The 20,091-nt window shown below is 46.0% G+C and overlaps 1 protein-coding gene across 1 annotated transcript in view; it reads right to left on the reverse strand.

The window, feature by feature from the left end:
- CNNM4 (cyclin M4) overlaps positions 1–19,599 on the reverse strand; it is a 51,297-nt gene extending 31,698 nt beyond the window's left edge. The window contains exon 1 of the mRNA XM_006876618.1: positions 18,118–19,599. Within this exon, the coding sequence (XP_006876680.1) occupies positions 18,118–19,510 (1,393 nt within the window). The 5' untranslated portion in view covers positions 19,511–19,599. The remainder of the gene's footprint in view (positions 1–18,117) is intronic.
- Positions 19,600–20,091: the final 492 nt, after the last annotated feature.

The following is a 20,091-nucleotide window of genomic DNA, read 5'->3' on the forward strand; positions in this document are numbered from 1 at the left end:
TCTCTTCTGACATCCATTTTGACCTTTTCCTTCTTTCTTGTCTTCTTAATGACTTTTTGCTTTCTTCATGTATGATGTCATTCCACAACTATTCTGGTCTTTGTTCTTTAGTGTTTAATTATCAAATCCATTCTTCAGGTGATCCTTAAATTCAGGTGGAATATATTCAAGGTCATATTTTGGCTCTCCTGGACTTGTTTTCATTTTCTTCAGCTTCAGTTTGTATTTGCATATGAGTAAGGAGCTCTGGTAGCATAGCGGTTACGAGTCGGGCTGCCAACCTCAAGGTGAGCAGTTCAAAACTACCAGCAGTTCCATGGGAGAAAGATGAGGCGTTCTGCTCCCATAAAGATTTACAGCCTCAGAAACCCTGTGCAGGGTCATTATGAGTTGGAACCGACTCCACGGTACTTAACAACAACAATTGATGGTCTGTTCTACAATCTGCCCCTGGCCTTGTTTTCACTGATGATACGGAGCTTTTCCATCATCTCTTTCTGCAGATGTAGTCAATTGGATTTCTATGTATTCCACCTGGTGAGGTCCATGTGTATAGTCGTCTCTTATGGTAGCGTAGTGGTTATGAATTGGGCTGCGAACCTCAAGGTCAGCAGTTCAAAACTACCAGCTGTTCCGCGGGAGAAAGATGAGACTTTCTGCTCCCGTAAAGATTTACAACCTTGGAAACCCTGTACAGGATCGCTATTAATCGGAACCAACTCCACGGCACACAACAACAACATGCTGTCTAAAGAAGATATTTGAAATGAACAAATCATTGGTTTTGCAGAATTCTATCATGCATTCTCCAGCATTATTTATATCACCAAGGCCATATTTTCCAACTGCTGATCCTTCCTCTTTGTTCCCAACCATTACATTCCAATCGCCAGTAATGATCGATACATCTTCATTGCACGTTTGATCAATTTCAGATTGAAGAAGCTGGTAGAATTCTTCTATTTTATCTTCACTGGCTTTAGTGGTTGGTGCATAAATTTGAATAATAGTGGTATTAACTGGGCTTCTCTATTGTTGTTGTTGTTAAGTGCTGTTGAGTCAATTCCAATCGGTAGTGACCCTGTACAGGGGGTTTCCAAGGCTGTAAATCTTTACGGGAGCAGAAAGCCTCATCTTTCTCTTGCGAAACAACTGGTAGTTTCAAACTGCTGACCTTGTGGTTCGCAGCCCAATTCGTAACCACTACACTACCAGAGCTCCTTGGGCTTTTTTGTAGGCGCATGGATATTATCCTATCACAGACAGCGTTGTACCTCATGAGTGATCTGGATATGTTCTTCTTGACAATGAATGCAACACCATTCCTCTTAAATTTGTCATTTCCAGCATAGTAAACCATGTGGTCATCAGATTAAAAATGGCCAATACCAGTCCATTTCAGCTCACTAATGTGTAAGATACCGATGTTTATGTATTCCATTTCATTTTTGACAACTTTCAATTCTCCCAGAGTCACAGCTCATACATTCCATGTTCCGAATTTCAACGGATGTTTACAGCCGTTTCTCTTCATTTTGAGTTGTGCCCTATGAGCAAATGAAGGTCCTGCAGGTTTTTCTCCCACAGGCTTTACTCCATTCGCATCATCACGGTCAATTCTACTTTGAGGAGGCAGCTCTTCTCCAGTTGCATTTTGAGTGCCTTCCAGCCTGAGGGGCTCATTTTCTGGCTCTATATCTGACAGTGTTTCTCTGCTATTCATAAGGTTTTCAGTGACTAAATATTCCAGTCTGTCTTCGTCTGGAAGCTCATCTGAAACCTGTCTACCATGGGTGACCCTGCTGGTATTTAAAATACTGGTGGCACAGCCTTCAGAATCACAGCAACTCACAAGCCAACACAATACGACAAACTGACAGACGAGTGGTGGCTTGTGAGTTTTTATTTAGATTTGTTAGCATAGTGGTTACAAATTGGGCTGCTAAATCTCAAGGTCAGCAGTTCGAAACTACCACAGGAGAAAGATGAGGCTTTGTGCTCCTGTAAAGATTTACAGCCTTGGAAACCCTATGCAGGGTTGCTATGAGTTGGAACTGACTCCACGCACATAACCACCACCACTACGAGAGACGAAATCTTGCCATCCTGGCTTCCAGGAAGCATTCTGGCTGCACTTCTTCCAACACAGATTAGTTTGTTCTTTTGGAAGTCCATGGTACTTTTAATATTCTCCTCCAATACCATAACACAAATGCATCAATTCTTCTATGGTCTTCCTTATTCACTGTCCAACTTTCACATGCACATGAGGTTATTGAAAATACCATGGCTTGGGATAGATGCACCTTATTCCTCAAATTGACATCTTTCTCTTCAACACCTTTTTAAAGAGGTCTTGCGCAACAGATTTGCCTAATGTAATACATCGTTTGATTTCTTGACTGCTGCTTCTGTGAGTGTAGATGGTTGATCTGAGCAAAATTAAGTTTTTGACAACTTCAACCTTTGCTCCACTGATATGGTTACGAATCGGGCTACGAGCCGCAACGTCAGCAGTTGGAAACTACCAGCTGTTCCGCGAGAGAAAGATGAGGCTTTCTGCTCCCATAAAGATTTACAGCCTGGGAAACCCTGTACAGGGTCGCTATGAATCGGAACCGACTCCACGGCACATAACAACAACAATGGGTGTTAATTTATTGGTCCAGTGGTGAGGATTTTTGTTTTCTTTACCTTGAGGTGCAACCCATATCGAAGGCTGTAGACTTCGATTTTCATCAGTAAGTATTTTAGGTCCTTTTCACTTTCAGTAACATATCATCTACATATTGCAAGTTGTCAATGAGTCTTCCACCTATGCTGATGCCACATTTTCCTTCATATAATCCAGCTTCTCAAATTATTTACTCAACATACAGATTGAATAAGTAGGGTCAAATACAACCCTTGGGCACACCTTTCCTGATTTTAAATCATTCAGCGTTCCCGTGTTCTATTCAAACAACTGCCTCTTGGTCTACGGAGAGGTTCCTCATGAGCACAATTAAGTCAATTAAGTATTCTGAAATACTCATTCTCTGAAATGCTGTCTATAGTGTATCATGATCCACACAATCGAAAGCCTTTGCAGAGTCAATATAGCACACATAAACATCTTTCTGGTATCCTCTGCTTTTAGTCAAGATCCACCTGATGTCAACCTGATATCCCTTGTTCCATGTCCTCTTCTTAATCCAGCTTGAAGCTCTAGAAATTCTCTCATTATATAGTTGCAGCCATTTTTAAATTATCCTTAGCAAAATTTTGCTTGCATGGGATGTTAACAATGTTATCCAAGGATTTCCACATTCCGTTGAGTTACCTCTCTTTGGAATGGGAATAATATGGTCTCTTCTAGTCAGTTGGCCAGGTAGTTGTCTTCCAAATTTCTTGGCATAGATAACTGAATGCCTCCAGTGTTTCATCAGTTTACTGAAAGATTTCAATTGTATTCCATCAATTCCCTGAGCCTTGTTCTTTGCCAGTGCCTTCAGTGTACCTTGGATTTCTTCCTTTAGTATCATTGGTTCTTGATCATATTCTACCTCTTGAAATGGTTGAACATTGACTGTTTCTTTTTGGTACAGTGATTCTGTGTATTCTTTCCATCTTCTTTTGATGTTTTTTACATCATGGAATATTTTGTCCATAGAATCCTTCATTATTGCAAGTCAAAAGGCTTGAATTTTTTATTCAGTTCCCTCAGCTTGAGGAATGCTGAGCGCTCTTCCCTTTTGGTTTTCTAACTCCAGGTCCTTGCACGTATTGTTACAGTGTTTGACTCTGTCTTCTCAGCTGCCCCAGGACCCCTAGGGAAATCTAAATTAAAACCACAATGAAATCCACTACATAGCCACTTGAATGTTGTTGTTTTGTGCCGTGGAGTCAGTTCCAACTCATAGCGACTCTGTACAGGGTTTCCAAGGCTGGAAATCTTTACGGTAGCAGAAAGCCTCATCTTTCTCCTGCAGGGCAGCTGGTAGTTTCAAACTGCTGACTTTAAGGTTGCAGCCCAATTCGTAACCACTACGCTACAGTTAAAGTAAAAAGCCTACAGTAAGAGTTGGTGGAGATAGTGGGAGTATAAATTGGTACAAGCATTTTGGACAACTGTCTGGCCCACACCTACCCTTTGCCCTAGGAATTCCACTCCCAGGCATATTACCAACAGCAGTGCTTACATATATTCACCAGAAGACAAGCACAAGAGTATCCTTAGCACATTATTTGCAATAGCCCTAAATCGGAAACAATATAGCAAGGTATAAATAAACACATATGCATATATACATATATAACAGCTCAAGCATGGCATAATTATAATGTGGAATAGAATACAGCAACAAAAAGGAAGGAACTTACAAGTAAACTATTGTAATTAAAGTTTCCTTTTGTGTCATTCAGTATTAAACCACTTAATTTGAAAGTGCAGGTTTTGAAAAATAAAGATTTAGGCACTGTTCAAAAAAAAGGAACTACTTCAGTAACTACAGCAACGAGAGCAATCTTATAACCTTATTGTAGCTCAGAAGCAGACCGACACAAAAGGATATATACTGCCTGATTCTTCTTTACAAAAGTTCAATAACAGAAAAACAAACAAACCCAAAACCAATGATGATCTGGGGACCAGGGACAATGACTGGGAGGGCAGATGAGGGGGCCTTCTAGGGTGCTAGTAATGTTCCATTTCTTAAGCTATTTCTAGTTCTGGTGTCTCCACAGGTGTGTTCATTTTGTGGTAACCTAGCAAGCTGTACACTGCTAAGATTCATGCACTTTTCTGTTTATATTATGCTCCAAGTAAAAGTTTATGTAAAAGACCTTCTAGAACTGACAGTGACTCTGACTGTAATTACTGTAATTACTGGAATCTCCCAATCTTCTGGTCTCTCTCTCAATATCTATGATCTCACGGAGGCCATAGCATAGTCACAGCAGTTTGGGCTCTTGGGCCTAACAGCCTGCAGTAGCCATTTTGTTGTTCAGGTGACTTAAGCAAAGATCCTCAGCCTCTCTGAGCCTCAGTTTCCCCACCTACGACACTTGGAGGATTAGATGAGTCAAGTCAATAAATGTTCACCGTTAAGGAAGGCACTTTCTTCTTCATGCTCTCTGCTTTTCTCTCTTCTAGAATCATGAGGATCCTTCTCCTTCGGGGAGAAGCAGAAGCAGGCATCTGCTAATATCCTCCCCAAGCAGCAGGATCTCCATTCTTGCTCCTCCTCTGTGTCTTGGGACACCTTTAGGGGAGACTGGGCCAACCTTTCAGTCAGCAGGAGAGCCTTTGTTCTCCTGGATTCCCTCTGTTACAATGCCAATTTTCTATTACAGCCTCTCCCCTCCCTATCTGGGATATGATGGAGGCAGCAGAGGGATGGTGAAAGAGCCTAGACTATCTCCCCTGCACGGTGTCCAGGTCTTTCTCCTGCAGTTACAACAGGAACGTACCGATCACCGGGGTGGCAGGAAAAAGATTTTAAGTTTTTCTTCTCTCAGCCATGTTTTCCCCCTTAAGCTCTGCTTCTGTTATCCTTAATATGAGTAGAGGTAAACCAGCATTCAGATCTGAAGGCATGTGAAGTAGCAATCAAATTATATAGTGGTTATTTTGAGCTCAGTGTATTCATGATTCCAAGAAAAGACACCACACCCCGACAGTATATGAGAACCACTATGGCCGTGAGTTGGTGTCAGTGCCAACTTGGGGCACCTTTTGGATAATAATAACAATAATTTTTAAAATAGCTAACATTTATTGCATAATTACACGGTGCCAGGCACTGAGCTAAGCGCTTTACATGCCTCGCCTCATCTAGTCCTCACCACAACCTTCTGAGGTGGATACTGTTATTAACGTGGATGACACCAAATCACCAGCAAGTGCGGAGAAATTTCTCCAGAGCCCGAGTCAGTCATTACTTTGAGGCTGTCATGAAATAAAACTGCACTGCACAAGCAGTTACTCATTTTTTTTTAAAGTTAGTTTTAACACTTAGGAAAGTCTGATGAGAGAAACACGTTTTCAGGTGACTGTGTACAGTCTGGATGAGAGAGAGAGAAAGCGTGTGTGTATAGCTGCCTGGGGATGAGAAAATGCATCCATGTGGAGGTGTCTTGTCTGTCTGCTTGGGGGTGGAAGGGGTGGTGAGTGGGAATGTGAGAGTGAGCTGTCTAGGAGGTGGGTTAGGGAGGGACCCTCCTTTAGGCAGAACTTCCAGGCTGCCTGCTGGCCAGAGACCAGGTGTTGCAAAGAGCCTGGGAAACCTGTCTTTCGAGAACCCTGCCAGGTCATGGTAAATTGGCCCTGCAGCATGGCAGTGACTCTGATTGTAACCTCTGGGGAATGCTCCTGCCACACCAGGTTTAACCCCCAGCAAAACAGGCTGGCAGTGGACACCCCAGCCCTCTGGGCTCACCTTCCTGCCAAGATAGGTAGCACAGTCCTGCCTAATCCTCTTCCAGGTGGAAACCCTAAAATAAAATAGGCTCTTTCCAGGAATCCCACAGATAAAAGTCCTCAGAAATCTGAAGAATTCATCGAAACTGCTCCCCAAAGCTAGACATGACATTGTCTGTAGACAATGATTTCAATATGAAATACATATCTGTGTGGCTCCAATGGGGGAGCTTGGCTATAAAATGAAAATGGTTTTGATCTTGATGTTGGTTAATAGATTTTTTTTTAACTAAATTTTTTTAAGTTGTTACAAGAAATAATACCAAAATGTTAAAAGTGGTTCTTTCTAGGTCACAGGTTTTGTTTTGGATCGTTTTGTTTTGCTTAGGTTTTTGTGTTCTTTCTAAAGTGCTAACCGTCTCTTCTACGGTTAGGAAAATTAAATAACTAGTAAGAAGAAGAGCACAGAATACAGAGCCCTAACTCTAGTCTACAAAATAAACCAGGAACCCATTATGAGCCACAAAGTCTTTTACAACAGGATGTCTTGGCGCACTCAGGTATGACAAGTTGGTTGTACATGACAAGCAAGAAGGAGTGGCCCACCAGTAAAGCATACCTGAGGGTGGTTGTGCCCGTCGGTAAAGGTGGTTGTTGTTGAAGTGTTGTAGAGTCAGTTCCGACCCACAGCAACCCTGTATAGGGTTTTCAAGGGGCAGCCAGTAAGCTGAACCACCGACATTGCAGTTCAAATGGCTCTGCAGTCTGGCTCATTAACCTACAGCACCACACCGGACGCCTCAGTAAAGGTGGGTGCTCAGAAAACCAAAGGAGAGAGGCTGATAGGATGGCCAAAACTTCGTCTCTCATACTGTCAGGAGGGACCAGACGCTGGAGAAGGATATCATGTTTGGTAAGGTGGAGGGTCAGAGAAAAAGAGGAAGACCCCCAGCGAGACGGATTGGCCAAATGGCAGCATCAATGGACTCAAGACCAAGTGTGGCAATAGTAGTGAGGCTGGCCCAGGATTGGGCAGTGTTTCGTTCTGCTGTACATAAAGTCGCTATGAGTCGGTTCTGACTCGATGGCACCTAACAACAACAACACTAGAGACGAAAAGCTACTCTCCACCACTTCACTAAGGGCAATCTTGGACACCCCTGGGAAATTCATAATCCTCACATCCTCATGGCAAGTTCTGCTGAGAGGTTCAAAAAATCTAAGACCAAGCAAAGGCCTAGAAAGAGTCAACCCTTAGTCAAGCAAGGCACCCAGATCTCTTCTCGTGGGCTGGGTTGAAGGAACCAGGTGGTTCTGCTAATTTCTGCCACCAAGACAAAAAGGCAGGCCAGGCCCTCGGCTGGCTGAGGAGCCTTTCGTGAACAAGCATTCAGTGACAAATATGCTCACTGCCCTGCCCTTTAAAAGAATGATGGGCAGGCAAATGCACACATAATAAAGGAGCAGTTCCTTCAGAGAGGCTCAACGTCCTTCCTCTTCCAAGATGGCCTTGCTGGTCATTTGACCAGAGCTCCTCTGTATGAAAGCATGAATGTAGAGGAAGAGTTGAGAGAGGGGGCATTCTCAACTCTTGCTTTGTGGTGTGGAGAGCAAGCACCACAAAGCCCCCTCCAAAAAGGGATGGGAAGTAAACACAATACACAAATGCAGTTTTACCCAAAATTACTGCTAAGGATTGGTAAGCTTATTTCTCATCCTACAGTTCTTGTCCAGGTGTTCAAACTAGAACAAGTAGGAAATGCCAAGTGTTATGCGTTGAATTGAGTGTCCCAGAATGACGTGTCTGAATGCTTTAGATGTGACCCCATTTGGTGAGTAGGGTTTCCTCTGTAATGTTACTGAGGGCATCCAAGTATATGATGTCTTAAACCTAATTGTTTTTAAGATATAAAGAGCAGATTAGACAGAAACAGGGAGTTCTAGGTAACTAGTGATTTACCCACTGGGCTGCTAACCGCAAGATCAGCAGTTAAAATTCACCAGCCACTCAGGAGAAGAAAGGTGAGGCTTTCTGTAAAGATTTACAGCCTCAGAAACCCTACAAAGCTAGTGTTCTTGTTGTTGCTAAGTGCTGTCGAGTCAATTCTGACCCGTAGCGACCCCGTATAAAGTTTCCTAGGAGTGGCTGGTGGGTTTGAATTGCCAACCTTGAAGTTTAAACTGACCTTGTAGTCGAGTGCACTATCCTGGGCGCCACGCCAGGACTCCATAAAGTGAAGGGTGGGGAACCTTTCTTCTGCCAAAATTTACAACATCATTCGCGGGCCATACAAAATTATCAACTTAAAAATTAGCCTGCTTGCTGGACTCAGGATTTAAAAATGGGAACGCTGAGGATTACAGCAGTTGGAGTGAACATCCCCAAAGTTCCACAATGATACTGAGGCCTCTGTACATTGTTTTTTTTTTTTTTAGTCACTCCAAATAACGTGTGATGCCATGTGATGAGAAGCTCCTGCCTTCTCAAAAGCCATTCCACTTTCCCCCTAAGAGGAAAGGGCACAGTCCTCCCCAACCCCTTCTAGGCCCACAGAGAGTACAGGGGGAGGGACCCATAGCATTTCTTATATGTAATTATGTAATCCAAGTTTGTTTTTTTAATCTTCTGGAAAAAAAAAATTAGCCTGTTATATTTGGTCACAATTTAATTAAATCACCCCTACTGGACTGTGATCCACAAGGTCAGCAGTTCAAACCTACCAGCTGCTCCTTGGAAACCCTATACATGGTCACTATGAGTTGGAACTGACTTGATGGCACTTCACAACAACAATGTTATGGCTGGAACTACAGTTGCCTTGGCAGAGCCAGACCAAAGGATTTCGCAGGATGTCTAAAGCACTCGTTCCCCATCCCTACTATAAAGGGTCACTATGAGTCAGAATGAAGTTGACAGCACACTTCAAACCACCACCACCACCAGACAGAGAAGCAAGCATAAATGTGGGACAGTTAGGTGTCACATGGAGATCTCCAATGAACCAAAGAGCACCAGGGGTAGAGAAGCCAACACAAGGATTTTTCCCCAGAGCCAACAGAGAGCTTTCCCCTAGAGCTGGTGCCCTGAATGTAGACGTCTGGCCTCCTAAAGTATGAGAAGATAAATGTCTGTTCTTTAAAACCAGCCACGTACAGTATTTCTGTTCCAGCCATCACTAAGACATGAAAACACCATGTCTATTCCTTCTTGCAGATCTGGTGGAGATGTCAGCACTGTCAGACCGCCTTCTCAGACATCCACCAACAAAGCATGCCATTCTTCCCAAGGGTCCTCTCTCCTTACTCATGTCTCCTGTGGACATCAAAGTTAGTACCTGGTCACTTCTCCCCATCCCGACCAGAGGTGTCCGGGAACATACGGGGCTAGGCTCTTTCGTTGAAAAGATACAATTTTTTAAAAACAAGCATCTGTATGATCTAAAACATTCTCATTAGGGTCTAGATGCAAGGTACACTTCCTAATAAGAGCTTTAGAAAGGTAAAAGATTTGCGAACTGCCCTCAGCCCTGGTTCCACATGGGAGTTGGCCCACACGACACCCAGGGCCAGAGGGGAAGAGATGTGCTGCCCTCTGGCCAGCTCCCATGCCTGCTAGCACCATACTAGGGAGGGAGTGAGGAGCAAGACTGGCCAGAGCCTTCAGCTGTCTTCAATGGGACCTCTCCTCCGTGCCCACAGTATTAGCCACAAGCAGGCGGTTCCTGTCACTCTCTGAGACACCTGCCTCGGGGGTTCAAGATCAAATCACCAACTCGGGACTGTTTCCAAGTAGAGCCGACTGAGACCAGGTGTCCGGCTGCCTTCCCTGGCCACTCTTCTAGGCTGTTCTCAAGTGGCATTTTGTGGCCTAACTGTCAAATCCCCTAGTCTGTGAAGAGCCTTCACCCTGTGTGACCTCCCTGTGCACACTTGATTCTTTCTCATCTCCTTCAGAAAGGCACTTCTGCCAAGCTTTTACATGCTGGCATGCCCCAGCACTGTCCTTGATTCGACTCTCTTTTCACACTCGCGCTGTATGCGCTTAGCCTACTCCCAGACCTTTTCATCTCATTCCAGAGGCCCTTGGTAGCAAAAATGGTAAAGTGCTCAACTTTAAGCAAAAGGTTAGAGGTTCGAGTCTACCCAGTGGTGTCTTGGAAAAAAGACTGGTGACCAACCGACTTTCAAATAGCCAGCCATTTGGAAAAAAAAAAAAAAATCAGCGCAGTTCTACTCTTACACACGGATTCACCATGAATTGAATTAACTCAGTGGCGACTGGTTTGGTTTGGTTTTTGGTTGGCCTCCCTCCTGAGCACTTCCCCCTGTACACTTGCCTCGGTGTACTACACACTTTGCTGCTGAGTGTGGGCCAGGGCCAGCATCACAGGCACCATCTGGTAGCTTGTGAGAAGGGCAGAATCTTAGGCCACACTGAGTTCAAATCTGCATTTAAACAAAACTCCCAAGTGATTTGAACACACATTCAAGTGTGCAAAGCTCTGGTGTAGACAATGCTGGGCACAGAGAAAGAACCCTAGAGAAGGCTGTTGTTGTCAAGTGCTATCGAGTCAGTTCTGACTCACAGAGACCCTGTATAGGGTTGCCGAGGAGCAACTGGTGGGTTTGAACTGCTGACCTTGTGGAAGGCAGTCCAGTGTTGATCCTGCAGTGCTATCCCATGAAGGTTGATACCATTGTTATTTTCATTACTCCCCTTCCTGCCACTCTCACACAACTGCTGCTTCTTCCTTTTCCCCTTATTTCAGTTAAATAACAACACCATCAACCCACATCCCAAACTAGAAACCTTCATGTCCACAACTACTTACTAGCCCTGACTCCCACATCTACACAATAATCACTGACTCCAGTTATTTTGACTTTAGAAACATCCCACAGGCCCAACCCTTCCTTGACCCCAGTGCACCCTATCTGTGAGCTGTACAGCTAAGCTTTGTTTACTTGTCTGTCTCCCTGGAAGGCTGTGAATAAAGCAGTTTTATTCATCTCTGATTCCCAACAACTAGCACAGTGTCTGACACATAGGCTTCAATAAATCAAATGTTTGTTGCACAAATGAATGAACAAAATGACAGAGGAAACAGACACGGTGTGTCAGATGACAAGAATTGAAAGTGAGTGTAAAACTCATGCAATGATTTTTCTTGACTTTATAAAGTTGTTTCAGGAATAAAATTAAGCAGGTAGGAAATCAGATGTGGCATAGCTGGAAATATTGAAGGAGTTTTTAATGAAAATTTTTCTGGACCCTTCTTTCCTTCTGATTTATACTCACTAACTTTTGGTCCTGGTGTGGTGCTGTAGGATAAGCACTGGACTGCTAACCACGAGGTCAATGGTTCAAACCCACCAGCTACTCCTTGGAAACTCCATGCAAGATTGCTATGAGTCGGAACTGACTCAACAGTACTTTTAACAACTTTTGGTGTGGCATTGTAGGATTAGCACTGGACTGCTAACTATAAGATCAGCGGTTTAAATCCACCAGTTGCTCCACAGAAACTGTATACAGGGTCGCTATGAGTCAGAAGCAACTTGACTTAGCAACAACTTCATATGAACTAAACCTATCACCATCGAGTTGATTCTGGCTCATAGCAACCTATACACACAGGAATTCCTGGATGGTGCTAATGGTTAACACACTCTACTACTAACCCAATGGTTGGAGTTTCAAATTCACCCAGAGACACCTCAGAAGAAAGGCCTAGGGATCTACTTCCAAAAAAACCAGCCACTGAAAAATCTATGGAGCACACAGTCACCTTGAGTCAGAAATCGACTAAAGGACAACTGAAAACTGGAAAAAAATAACCTTATATGTACAAGAGCAGTAACAGGTCCAAAGTCACCTACTGGGTTGGCTCTGTATAGAGAGCTAGATGGTTATAAGGTGGGTGGGGAAAGATAAGGCAAAAGATGAGCTAAAAGCAAAGAGGGGCAAGAACGCCACAATGGGATCCAGCAGAGCTAAAAGATGGGATGGGGAACTGAAGCTTCTGACAGTCACCAGGAAAGCTCCTTCCATTACTTTGCTTTCCTGATCTGGGCAAGAATCTGAGGCGGAGGAAAAATCCACACTGGGCCAAGGTTAGACTAAGGGAGTCTTTGTTGTAAGATTTCAAGCTGTGGACGAACCCACCCACAACACCCAGTACTGCAAACAGTTTTAGGCAAGGTGTAAGTCAAAGGGCCGAAGTTCAAATCGCAGGAACCTCTCGGTGGCCTTACAACTTGTCTTGCCAACTAGAAGGTTCTGCTCGAGAGGCTGGGAGTAGTGCCTTGCAGATTTTTTTTCCTTACTGATTTTTTTTTTTTTTAAATCTTGCCACACCTAGTCTAGCAATTTGCACATATTACTACAAACAAAAAACAAACTCATTGCCATACAGTCAATTCAGGCTTATGGTGACACATGTTACAGAGAGAACTGCTCCATAGTTTTCTTGGCTATTTTCGTTACAGAAAAAAAGATTGCCAGGACTTTCTTCCATGGCACAGCTGAGTGAATCTGAACTGCCAACCTAAGTTGAGCCCAAACCATTCATCCACCCAGAAAGATGCAAATCTGCAGTTATGTTAGCAGTCCAACATGTAACCCACTACACTACCAAGACTCCTTCACACAAAGTATGATGGTGGTTTTGTGCCATCAAGTCAATTCCAACTCATAGCAACCCTGTATAGGGCTTCCAAGGAGTGACTGGTGGGTTTCAATCAACAACCCTGTGGTTCAAACTGACCTTGTGGTCCAGTGCATTATCCTGCAGCACCACACACATTGTTGTTGTGAAGTGCTATTGAGTCGGTTCCCACCCATAGCAACCCTGTATAGGGTTTCTGAGGAGCAGCTGGTGAGCTTGAACTGCACACATAGCATAAAGTAAATGTTTAATGACAACTGACCTGAAGCCCCTGCCATCATCCCTAGGGGATGCTCTGTCTCTCATACCTATACTGACTCCAGAGCTCATCTCTCAAGTGTGTAGCAGCACATTCAGGCCTTATGCTAATGAGTGAAGAGGCCTAAAATCCTGATGGTGAAAACCTGCTGACTTGCACAGAAACTGTGGCGTGAGGAAGAGGGTCCACACAGCACACTCAACACTCCAAACTTGACTTCTCAGGCCCTGAACCACTAATGCAGGTGTCACTGCAGAAGCTCCTTGTCTCTTTCCTAGTGAGGCTAGAAATGACCAGCCCCTGGTAACTGTACCATACCGATTACGTTTTTCTTTATCCCTCACTGTTGCTGTTGATAAGTGCTGTTCGTTCCAACTCACAGCAATGCTCTACAGGGTTTCTGAGGAGCAGCTAGTGGGTTTGAACTGCTGACCTTGCAGCCTGCAGTCCAACACTGATCCTACAGTGCTGCACCAGGAGTCCAGAGCTGTTTGCTCTGTATCCCTCATTGTTGTTGTTGTTGTTCAAGTGTTGTCAAGCCGATTCCGACTCAGAGCAACCCTGTCTGTATAGGGTTTCCGAGAAATGAGTGACTGGTTAGTTTGAACCACTGACCTTGTGGTTCAAACTAACCTTGAAGTCCAATGTTTATCCTACAGCACCGTACTTCATTGTTCTTGGTAAGTGCCATCGAGTCAGTTCTGATCCGTAGTGACCCTGTATAGGGTTTCCAAGGAGCAGCTGGTGAGCTTGAACTGCCAACCTTGCAGTTCAAATGGCTTTGTTGTTGTTGTTAAATGCCATCCAGTGGATTCCGACTCATAGCGACCCTGTATAGTGTTTCAAGGAGCAGCTGGTGAACTTGAACCACTGACCTGGCAGTTCAAATGACTTTGCAGTCTCACGCATTAACCCAAAGTGCCACACCAGGACTCCTTAAATGGCTCTGCAGCACTTCATTAGTACCTCAAAAGTCTAACACTGCTGGAATGAGGATAAGTCTCTCAACCCTGAGAGATCATTCATTCATTCAGTACTTTTTATTGGAGGCCTTAACATAGGCAACAAGAATACTCTAGGGTTAGAGACACATCCGTGAACGAAACAAAGAGCCCTGCCTTTTGGAACTTATACTCTAAGTTACTGTTGCTATTGTTCAGTGCCTTCAGTTGGTTCTGACTCATAACAACCCTGTATAGGATTTATGATATGCAGCTGGTGGGTGTGAATTGCAGACCTTGCGTTTAGCAGTCCAGTGCTTACCCTACAGCACCACACCAGGACTCCTATCATCTAGTTGTTTTTGTTGTTGTTGTTGTTGTGAAGTGCCGTCAAGTGGGTTCCAACCCATAACGTCCCTGTATAGGGTTTCCAAGGAGTAGCTGGTGAGCAAGTCATATAGATGTTACAGATTGACACAATGCCTTGAGAAAAAGGAGCACAGGGTAGGGGAGATCAGAAAGGTTAGGGCAGGATATAGAGTTGTAGTTCATTCAAATACAGTAGTAAATAGAAAGGCTTCCCAGAGGAGGTGATATTGAAGCAGAAGTTGGGAGAAGGGGAGTCATGCTGGCATCTGAACAGTATTCCAGGTAGAGGAAACCATAGGCAAAGACCCTAGGGTGAGAGCATCTAAGTATATTCAAGAAGAGCCATGAAGGCCTGGGGGACTTGCCAGAAACTTACCTTTTCACATGTTTATTCATTTATTCAAAGGAGCTCTGGTAGCGTAATGGTTACGAATCGGGCTGCGAACCTTAAGGTCAGCAGTTTGAAACTACTGGCTGTTCTGCGGGAGAAAGATGAGGCTTTCTGCTCCCGTAAAGATTTACAGCCTCGGAAACCCTGTACAGGGTCACTATGAGTCAGAACTGACTTCACGGCACATAACAACAACAACAACATTCATTTATTCAACAAACATTTTACAGAAGATCTTAAAAAGGCATGGTCCCTACCCTCAAAACCAAACCAAATTTACTGCTGAGTGGGTTTTAACTCCTAGCAAGTCTGTAAGGGCAGAGTAGAACTGCTCCCTAGGTTTCTGAGGTTGTTCATCTTTATAGAAGCAGACTGCTTTATCTTTCTCTCATCAAGTGGGCTTGAACCACTGACCTTTCCATTAGCAGCCTAATGCCTAACCCACTGAACCACCAAGGCTTCCCTATCCTCAAGAAGCCTCTAATTCTAAGGCTTTATGGGAGCAAAAAGCCTCATCTTTCTCCTGCTGAATGGCTAGCAGTGTCGAACTGCTGACCTTGAGGTTATCAGCCAAACTCGGAACCACTACTCTACCAAATAGAAAGATTTGGGAGAGGCCATACTGGCAGGAATCTACAGCAAATGGGTAAGGCTGGTTTCCCCTAACCTCCCAGAATCAGGAAGTGATGGTGTAAAAGTTTTCCTTGGGGGCGACCATATCACAGCCACATCTCCATGGCCTCCAGTAGTATAAGGAAGACTGGGACTACATTCCCAAGGGATCACCAGCACCCCTCCTGGGCTAGGCCTTAAGCTATGGCTTTTGTTAAGAAGACTCTGACGGATTAAAGTGAAATGTGGGAAGTTTGACTACAAAACTCTGACCCACCTTAATGAGAGAGCATTTCTTTACTTGATGGAATCCAAAGACAGCCTTGCCAAGATCCAGGAAGCGTCCCACCCTAGGAGGACTCAGCCCTGCTGATCATGGACTGGGAAGCCTGGCCAAACCAATTCACACTGGTTAGATCCAGATCCAGGCTGAATGGATGGGCATGTGATGTTGGGTATGTCACAGGACAATACTCCCACTGACCAGAGAAGTGGTAAGGAGGAGCTGCCCTGAAGAGTCCCTAACCCGGCTCCTGACCAAGGGATACAGTGGGGAGGGGAGAGGAGTCTTCTGGGCCCTAAAACTGAAGGGTGTGGTGGGAAGGGATGGGGGGGTGGGGGTGGAAAACAAATATTTCTGGAGTACAGGATCCTGAGTTTAACAGGTTCCCTATGTACATCCCAAAGTTACCCCCAAGTTCTGCCATCATCCACCAGACCTAGGAGTTGGTGTTCCTGCAGTATATTTGCTGTGAAGCTGCCTTCACCCAGATGTCACCCACTCTGACTTCTATTACTCAAGCCAACCCCTCATGTGGACAGCCAGGTCCCTTATGAAATGCTGGTGTAGCGCCGTTGGTGGTTCACGCCCTTCCTCAGAAACCCTATACAGGGTCACTATGAATCAGATAGACTGGACAGCACTTAAATGTTAAAAGAGAGGTTAACAACTCCCCACCTGGTGTGGTGCTGTAGGAGAAGCATCGGACCACAAGGTCGGTTTGAAGTGCAAGGTCAGCTGTTCAAACTCAACAGCCACTCCTCGGAAACCCCGTACAGGGTTCCTATGAGTTGGTACGGATTCAACGGCACTAACACAACAACTCCCTACCTGAGCATCTTTTTAGATGGAACCTGGAAAAGCTGCTCCTCTCTACCCGACTCCCTGGAGGGCAGGGTTGTCCTCTACGCTATTCCAGAAACAACTGAGAGGATGGATATTCCAGCTTCCTCCCAGCTAGGGTTTTAGCCCTGCCTGAGCCGTAAGGGGCTCCAGCTATGGAGAGGAAGGCTGGGAGGGTATTTAAAAAGCAAAGCAAATACCCCAGGTCTAGGATGAGTGCCCCCCACATCACTCCTTTATAAACAGCTCCCTTTTCTGCCTCATTCCCTTTGCTCTAGGAGTGTTTAACTCCATAATTGGCTTGTTTACTGCCACTCTGCGGGCTTCTGAGTGGCAGAGGCAGAGGTCCCGGAGGAAAGTCTTATTGGAAAGAAAGAAGTGTACACGCCTTGAGCTTTGAGACTGATGAGTAGGCCCTCCAAGAGCCTCTCTAACTACCTGAGAACCAGCCAAGAACCCATGTGAGAAACACAAGGCAATCCAAGGCCAGGGAAAGATTCTCATCAGACCACAGGAGGGATGTTTACGTTTGGCGCCTGGGAAAGACAGAGCAATTTCCAAAATGTTACTTGCTTCTGCTGGATAGTTCAAAAAATTACTTGCCATTGTTTTGTGCAGATAACCAATTAGGGAGAGACCTACAGATTAGGAGTTTGGATTAGGAGTTATAATCATGCCACTCCCCTGCTCAAAAATCTTTGATAGCTACCAGTTAACTGACTGTCCCAACTTTCAGTCCTCTTCATCAACTTCAAACTACTCAGCCTGTCGCCCATTAACCTGACATAGCACCTATACTCCAGCCAAACCAGATCCTGTGTTGGGTCACAAGCACATCCTCCCCTTCCCCATTTATGATTCTCGGGGCATGGAGTTCTCTCAGACTCAAGTACCATGTTACTTTTCAACAGCTTCCTTATCTTTTAAGTCTCTCCTCAAATGCTCCCTTCTATGTGAAGGGTTTTCTGGTCCTCTAGAACCTTCCCACCTCACCTCAGTCAGATGTTCAGGTTCCATCGGATCTCCATCGCTCGAATCTCAGCATCTCCATCTTTAACCTGCTCCCTAAGGCCTTGCTCTATCCCTCCAACTAGGCTGTCCAAGGGGGTGGAGGGTAGGAGTGGGGGTGGGGGGGAGGGTAGGCAATGTCTTACTCAGATTTGTGTGAAGCACAAAGCACAGAACACGTAACTGTTTTTGCTGCCCTGAATACTGTTCACTCCATGGCACAGAGAGTGATAGGCAAAGGGAGACAGTCACCCAAACAGAACCCTAAATAAAGCAGACGTAAAACAGGTAAGAGTAGCAAAGGTGTTACAAAGAAATTTAACACAAAAGCTCCATCAGACCTTACCCTTCTTGAACTCCTCCAGCATGGCATCCAACTTGGTGTCATGGAAAACAAAATGGACGGGATGGTTATAGAAGCGGGTGATGGTCTTGAGGGGGGTGCAGTCATCAGGGTCCACGAAGGCCAAGTCTTTGACATAGAGAATATCTACAATATTGGATTGCTCGTCTTCAAACACAGGGATGCGGGTATAGCCACTTTCCATAATCTCTGACATAGTATTGAAGTCCAGGATGGCATCGTTGCGGATCATGAAGCAGTCTTGAAGCTGGGTCATGATATCTTCCACGGTTTTGGTCCGTAATTCCAGGGCACCCTGGATCATATTAAGCTCCTCCTTCACAAGATCATTATAGGGCTCGGTCACCTTTAACATCTCCATCAACTTCTCCCGGTTGTAAACGGTGCCAATCTCTTGGCCCAGAATACAGTCCAGGAGCTTGCTGATGGGGAAACTGAGGGGGAAGGTGAGCAGCATAAAGAATTTGGTGACACTAATGGTGTTGGCACCCACAGCCAACCCATGCCGGGAACATAGGGCCTGGGGTACAATCTCCCCAAAGATGACAATGCCAATGGTGGAGGAGGCCACTGCCATAAGGCCAGAGCCAATGAGGTTATCTAAAATGATGGTGAGGGAGGTGTTGACCAATACATTTCCCAGGAGCAGAGAGCAAAGCAAGTAGTTGCCTTTGCGACGGATGGGTTCAATCTTGCGGGCATAGCGCTTCTCCTTCTCAGTGCCACAGTTCTGCACGATGCGCAGTTCCATAGGGTCCAGAGCCATCAGCCCCAGATTGAGGCCAGAAAACATGCCCGACAGCACTAGCAGCACCATAATAAGGAGGATGTGCAGCCAGAGGGGCAGGAACCTTCCGGCCTCCTCCACCATTAAGAGCAGGGAGTCTTTGTCTGTCCACCTCTGCCAGGGCCCATCCACCCCAGCCCGAGTGCACAATGCATAGAGCTTGATGTTCTCGCTCCTCCGGAGGAACTTGGTGAGCACCACCAGCATCCCGGACGTGTTCCCGCGGCTCACATTGACTAGCTGCTGGACGACCAGGTCCTTGGTGAGCTCCGGGCAATTGGTGGAGTTGTGGTTAGTCCCGTAGTCGTCCACCTCGGTGAAGGAGATCAGGTTGCTGGAGATGGAGCCCAGGCTTTGGCCGTACAGCCTCAGGTTCACAGTGCTGCCCTCGGACACGAAGATGATGCCTTCCGAGTTTATCCCACACGACTTGTTGCAGCTCGCCAGCCTCATGCCCAGGATTGTGGCCCGCTGGAGGTCGCCCTGGCCCCGGGCCCCCCGTGCCCACAGCAGCACCAGCGCCACCAGGAGGAGGCGCCCTCGGGCCGGCCCGCCGGCCGGGCGCCCGCCCCCGCCCACCGGCGCCATGTTGCTCCTGCTCTGCCGCCGCTGCTCCCCGCGCCGCACCGCACAGCCCGGCTCGGCGCCGCTGCTCCTGCCGCTCCGCCGCCGCCGAGCCAACTGCCCGGGCCACGGGCCTGACGTCAAGTCAGCGCCCCGCCCGCCCCGCCCCGGCGACCCACACCCCTCATTTGCATGGGAGACTCCGCCCCGAAGCGCGGAGCTCTGGCGCCCGACCTTAAGGGAGTCCAAACGTTTAAGGTGGAACGGCTCACGAGCAAGGGCAGATGCCGGCAGGCGCCCCGCCCCCGCCCTCTCCCTCTTCTCTCGCTCTTCCGCGCCTTTCCCTACCTACTGCGTCCACGCGGGTTCTCCTCCGCCAGGATCTGATCTTCTGGCCATGTTTTTCCTCTTCCGCATTCTCTCCCCGTCCCTACGTGTTTGTCTCCTTCCCATTCTCCAGAGGTGTGTGGCTCAGGGCGGCTGACCCTTCTCCGCATAAACTCAGAAACCTTACTACTCGTGATTGTGCGAGGAAAATTATTTTCCTAATCAAAAAAAGTGGAGAACCCGAAGGCATAGGTCTAAAGAAGACCTTGAAATCCACC

Source organism: Chrysochloris asiatica, unplaced genomic scaffold (assembly GCF_000296735.1).
Source record: "Chrysochloris asiatica unplaced genomic scaffold, ChrAsi1.0 scaffold00395, whole genome shotgun sequence".
Taxonomy (NCBI): Eukaryota; Metazoa; Chordata; class Mammalia; order Afrosoricida; family Chrysochloridae; genus Chrysochloris; species Chrysochloris asiatica.